The sequence below is a fragment of the Gossypium arboreum genome, chromosome 5 (assembly GCF_025698485.1).
Source record: "Gossypium arboreum isolate Shixiya-1 chromosome 5, ASM2569848v2, whole genome shotgun sequence".
Lineage (NCBI taxonomy): Eukaryota > Viridiplantae > Streptophyta > Magnoliopsida > Malvales > Malvaceae > Gossypium > Gossypium arboreum.
The window spans coordinates 38,296,074-38,302,768 of record NC_069074.1 but is presented as its reverse complement, the minus strand read 5'-3'; the positions used below and the strand labels follow the sequence as shown (position 1 = coordinate 38,302,768).

Genomic DNA, 6,695 nt, shown 5'->3' with positions numbered 1-6,695 from the left:
AGTAGGAGTAGGAGTTGTTAGCTTGTTAGTAGCAATTTGAATTTATTTTTGTTGAGGTTGTTACTTGGGACTTGTATGTAAGGGCTGCTTCATTAATCAATTAAATCATTCCTTCATTCATATTTTGTTTTATACTTCAATTAGTTCTTTGCTAAACCAACATGAGGTCATAAAAGAAATTACGTCTTAGCTTGCCAAATATAAAGATTTTGATTTCAAATTACAAGGACACTGATTAACATATCAACTAGTAATCTAAAGAAAAATGAACCTTGGACTCAACCCAAATAGTTCATGCAACGATGAGGTAGGACGATTCGTACATGATTGGAATTTTGAATCAACTGTTCAAACCTGCGGGGTAACTATGTCCAGATATCATGACAGTTTCCTGGAGAAACTTAAATAATATGTAAGTGAAACCTTATTTACTCAGATTAAATTAAAGGTTCATATGAATATGATCTAGAATTTTTTCATCAACATTTTCAACCATTTTGAACTTGTAAGAATACGTTGCTTTGTTCTCCAACTTGTCTACTTTCACCAGATGCTTCAAACTTTTCCCATATGATTTTGATATGATTACTGGATTATTCTCTTCGAATAATGGTACCAATCGCCTTGCCACGAAAGTCTCCATTTGCTCCCCGAAAAATCCCTCTAGTTTCACAACCTTGAGACCATTGAGATTTTCAGGAGCACCAACTATGGCTAAGAAATTTTCAGGGATACTGCTAGTTAAATTATAACATTTAGGGTCCATCTGCAAGTTTTCATCAACCACTGAAGCATATTTAGTTTCTGAGCAAACAAAACCAAAATTAATTCAAACTTACCTATATTATTCAGTTCTTTATTTTTCAAAAGTATTTGTATTCGACATCGTATCAGACACATATCTGGGTCTCAATAACATAACTACTTAGTATTATAAAGATCAAAGTAGATAAAGGGAATGGGAAGACATACAGTGACATAGAGTCTTTCCACGTTAGGACAAAGCTTTAGAAAGCAGAGTAAGACATCGATATTGTGTCTCGTCATTGAACAATCAACCCACCACAAATCCTTCAGTTGGCTAAAATAAGATTCAGGGCCTTTACTTGAAGAAATTAAGTTCTTGCAAATTGTTTTCTAAAGAAAGAAAAGAAAAAAAACTGATCAAAGATTAGTAGTACTACAACCACAAAAATGAATGTTTGTTTACCTCAAAAAACCATCTGCATATTGTTAGAGAAGTAACCCAATCTATGGTTCTTAAAATTGATTTGAAGCATTTATCCTTGGTGGTGCATCCGCAATGGTAGCTTCCTTGGGAAGGAAAATAAGGATGATCGGTGTTGGTTTCAAAGTCCCATGTCCATTGTGTTAGAAGACCTTGTCTGAGATCAAGCATGACATCTTCCAGGTATATTCCACATTCGCATGTATACTGAGAATATATGTCAATGTCAGAGCATCCGCAGCATCCTTTCAACCGAAAGGAGACTAAGTTGCCTCTATATCGGAAGCACCCTAAATGAGGACCCTGAAAACTAAGAGTTTGTAATTGGGGGCAGTCCAAGACTATTAACTTCTGAAGAACACCAGCATCTTGTACAACTAACGATTGTACTCCATTACACTTTTCAATGATCAAACTCTCAAGAAATGGGAGATTTGACACCAGACAAGTAACTGCTTTGCTAGAGAGATGGCTTACTGAAATTAGATAAAGGGTTTTTATTTTGATTTGTGCATATAAAGACAATGGGGGATTTAACTTCATTTTCATCTCATCAGGCTTATAAGCTGATGGAAGTCTCAATGGCAAAAGCCAATCAAATGAAGCTGGAAATTCTTGTTCAGCAGGGGAGAAATCAAGATGAAGTGTTCTATTAGGTGTAATGGAAACAAAGAGAAGCCTATCTTGGTCAAGGTTAAATTGTAATCCCCACTTGTTTTTTGATGGATGAAGTTCAGAAAAATCATAAACAAGATTGAGTATAGTAACAACAATATCTTCCATGGTTGTATTAAGTATCAAATTCTTTTTCCAAAGGTCTTTCCATTGTTTCGAAAGGAAAGTGGTGTGTACAGCTGATTCAAAAGGGAGGAAGGTAATGATTCGGAAAAGAATCTCATCCGGAAAACAACTGATGTGATCTTGAGGTTCAGAGTTCCTGTTAGGAAAAATAAAGATCTATCTGAAAATGAATTTAAAGAGAACAGTATGATCTCAGTAAAAACGAAGTGCATCAGCGTTATATAGTTTAATCATAACAAAGAGATAGGCAACTGAATCTTGAATATGAGATAGGCAACTGAATCTTGAACTTAGTTTAGTTAGTTGATGCACTCATTCATAAGAATTGGTACTCGTTGACAAAGAGTAAATCCAGTTTTGATCATATATATAAATAAACAAAATTAAGTAACAATTGAAGAGGAAATACTAACAGTTGTTCCATTGCAGAGCGATCCTGTTTTCTCTCTCGATTCTTCTTCTTAATCTTGCTTTTGGTCCCTATTTTTTCTCCAATTGTAGAGGTTCTTTCAGTTACATACATATAAATGGGGCCTGCAGACGTTTTTCAAATAAAATTTCCTGCAGGCGTTTTTTGTTTGTTCTTTTAATTACTTTTCCTGCAGACATTTGTCGCCCTATCTAAACACTCCACAAATGAATATCTAATAAAATTGTATAGATCTGGTTTTCGGGACTGCTAAAATGCAAGTAGTGACTAATGACTATTAATTATTGACTTTGAATTTTTTAAATATATCTACATAGATTTATATATATATATATATATATATATATATAAACATCTGCTTTAACGTGTGAAATATTCAAATCATTAATGCATAATAAAAAATTATTTTCTTTCCGACTTCTTTGAATATGGATATTTTAAGAAAGAGTTTTTCAAGCAAATTGTGTAGGGACGTGTCAATAAAACCCTTTAAGGAAATGAAATTTATAATTATGAAATTATTTTCAAGAATTAAAATATTTGGAATTCAAGATTTTAAATTATTTAAATTTAAAATTGGATTTTATTTAATTTTAAATTTTAAAATATTTATTTCTTTTGAAAGTATTATACATACGTATAAAATAATTTAAGTTAAATCACTTTAAAAATATTTCTTAAAAGCATTTTTATATTTGAATTTAAATCTTTTAAAAATAATAAATTAATTATTATTTGTTAAAAAGTTTAAACGTCACTGTATAATACTTATATTTTGTTATCCCAAGACATAAATTTATTATTAGTTATAACTAAAAACTTTGTGCAGTAATTAATAGTAATTCGTTCGGTTGCTTTGAGAGGAGCATTTGAATTTGATAAGTGCGACGGCGAAAAATGTATCGAAAGGGTGTGGTGTGAAATCAATGAGAATGAACGATAAAAAAGCTTGTGTTTTAGTACATAGTCCTCAATCGATATTTAGCAATCTAAGTTTCGTTTCAGTTAAGATTTTGTTGTAGTGTGTTTTAGTTCATTTTAATCAATACTAATTTGTTTTAACCCGTACCCATTAGTACAAATTTTTGTTATTTTAAATTTAATTTTAATTTTATTATTACATTTAAAATTAAACTATAATTATTAAATTAAGTTATTGAATATAATTAATTATTTTCACCAAATTAACTAATAAATTGACTGCTATAATAGACATTGATAATAACAATAGAATGATCGCAAAATAAGAAAAATAAGAACACATAAATTTTACGTGAAAATCCTTTTGGGAAAAAAACCACAGGCAGAGGAGAAAAAATTCTCTAATGTTGAAAAACGAATAATACAAGATCAATTTCAACTACATTTATTTGAAGGTTGAAAAACCTTATTCTAATCAATGTCAAATAGAAGAAGTGTAGTTCTATACGGATTCTATTTGTGCGTCATGGTCCATACCACGGAGGCCAACCCAGTCCAGTATTGTACTTAATTGGGATTTGTGGCGGACTTTCACCCCCACAAATCCCCTTATTTTGCCACTTTTTTTTTCTTTAACAAGTGATAGGATTCAGGTCACACAACTCTAACATTGACTAAAACAATTGCTCCTATCAATTAATAATATAGCTATGGTGATCACAAATATAATTTTCTCCAGAATTACAATTACTAGTAATTATCACATTTCTGCTATTTAACCTAATAATTCAAAAAATTAATTAAAATTAAATCAAACTAGCTAAATCAACTAATGGATGCACGAAAGAATGAAACACAAAAACAATCAAGTATTAACCAAGTAACAAAGCAATACCTAGGTAAGAATCCACCTAGATATCATCTATAATTCTCAATCTAATTTATGCAATTTATTTTCTTAGCTCTTTCATCTATAGAAATCCCCAACTTATACTAATATCTCTTTCAAGTATAAGAACAACTAACTCTAGGTTGATTAATTGAAATTTATTTTCAATTAAAACCCCTATTATTGCATTAATTTGCTGTATGGATCCCACTAATAGATTTGACTCTAATCTACCAGATTTATATCGTCCTCTTTCTAGGATTTCATGCAACTCCATTCAATTATGCAAGATCTAATCACAAGAAGGTTATATTCAACCTCAGACTTATGCACATCAAACATGAATTAACACTCTAGATTTGTTAATCCAAGAATAATAAAACATTCATAATTGAAAACAAAGAGACTAAGATTTTATTGCATAAAAATAAAAATCAAACAATAAATCCATCGCTTAGGGTTCATCTTCCCTAGGTATTAAGAGAATTAATTTATAATGGCAAGAGTGAACATAAAAAATATAATATAATCACTAGAATAAACGAAATCCATGATAACTCCTATGAAAATCAACTTGGACTCTTGAATCTTGGTGGAATATTGCTTGGAATTTAGCTTCAATTGTGTTTTCAAGGTAATTTCATGCTTTTCCTAGGTGACTGCCTCTTTTTCCCTTTTATTTCCTTATTTATATCATCTTAAAGTGCTAAAAAACCTAAAAATTGTATCTTCTAGCTGTTAACGCACACAGTTGTCAAGATCAACACAGTTTGAACACACGGTCGTGTGAATTACCTGTGTGAAAATCTGTTGCATGTGTATAGCTTCCGGAATGCTTGAATGTTCTAATTTTCATTGTTTTTCACTTCTATTGCTCTCAAGTATCTTATTAAGCATTGAAACATGAATATAAAGGATTAGGAGTATATAATTCATAATTAATACCACATAATCACCCAAAAATACACTAAGAATGAAACTTAAATATGTTACTTTTGACACTAATCAATTAATAATTTTATATTTTATATTTGTATATAAATATATTTATATGCATATAAATGAGACATATTTACATTTATATAACATACAATTTATTAAGAAAGAAAAAGTTTATATATGTGAAAAATATTTACGATAAACTCAAAATTGTACCTTGAAACACATAGGTACCAATATGTGTCAATACCTAAAAAAACATGATATGCTTACCGATACATTACTTACTACATTGTTTTGAACGCAGAGTGGATTAAGAGAGAAAAAATATTGGATTTTGAAAATTCCATTTTGGAAATCCAAAATTTATCTCTTAAGTAGCATACGAGAACTAAAATACAAATTAATGATTTCTAAATTCTTTGTTTGGAAATTAAGATTATTGACAATCAAGGTTTTGAATCAATTCAAATTTGAAGTTTGAATAATTTAAGTTTAGATTGAATTTTAACTAGTTTTAAGTTTAAAAACATTTTTATTAATATAGATACATATAAAATTATCTGACCTAAATCACTTCAAAATTATTTTCCTAAAAGGACATTTTTAGATGTGAACTTAAACCCCATTAAAAATTTTTAAAATAAATTAATTATAATTTAAAATATAAAATTTACTAAAGAATAGAAGAATATTAATCGACTTACAATTTTAGTATCTAATAAGATTATTTTAGTTATAAAAAATTCTGCAAAGCCACTGCATGAACTTATGTAAAGTCATAAAATTATTATTCATTAAAAAGATTGTTGGTAATATTTTTTTTTGGACGCCATTGTATTAACTTATCTCTTGTTATTTGAAGGCATAAAATTATTATTAATTAAAAGAAAATTTAACAAAGCCTTTGTATAATTAAAATTTTCAATATCTACTCAGAAATGTGTTTGATAAGTTCAGCGACGACAACGACAACAAATACATGAGAGGGGTGGGTTGGGTGAAGCAAATAAGAATAAATGGAAAAAAAGCTTGTGTTTTTGAATCATGCATGGTAGTTGGTGTTGTACTGCTATTAATATTGGTCCCACCATTTGGTACATATTGTTACAATTCTCAACCAATACCAAGTAGCCTAGTTGTTCTAGTTAAGATTTTGGTTTGTTTTGGCCGTAAATACATTATATTAAGAATACAAAATGCATTATAATTATTTATCATGTTGTCATAAGTTATGCATAATATAATTAAAGGAAAACATTATATGAAAATGAAGTTTTTGTTTAGTGGTAAAGCTAAATTTTTATTAATGTAAATAGTATGACTTTAAATTCAATCACATGCAATTTTTTACTTTTAATAAAAAAAACTATAATATTCTCAAATAATATAATTTATTTTAATTACAGGATGACAATTTCATTATTTTTCTAATCGATTTGGTGTCCGATTGACTCATGACATTAACCATGTTAGTCTCACGGGGC

General features: G+C 29.2%; 1 protein-coding gene across 1 annotated transcript; it reads right to left on the bottom strand.

The window, feature by feature from the left end:
- Positions 1 to 442: 442 nt before the first annotated feature.
- Positions 443 to 2,711, bottom strand: LOC108452576 (F-box protein At2g39490-like). The gene is made up of 4 exons (XM_017750370.2): positions 2,443 to 2,711; positions 1,211 to 2,165; positions 973 to 1,137; positions 443 to 766 (listed from the first exon to the last, which is right to left on the bottom strand). Exons 1-4 carry the CDS (start codon positions 2,550 to 2,552, stop codon positions 443 to 445), a joined length of 1,554 nt encoding a protein of 517 aa, XP_017605859.2. The 5' UTR covers positions 2,553 to 2,711.
- Between the last annotated feature and the right edge of the window lie 3,984 nt (positions 2,712 to 6,695).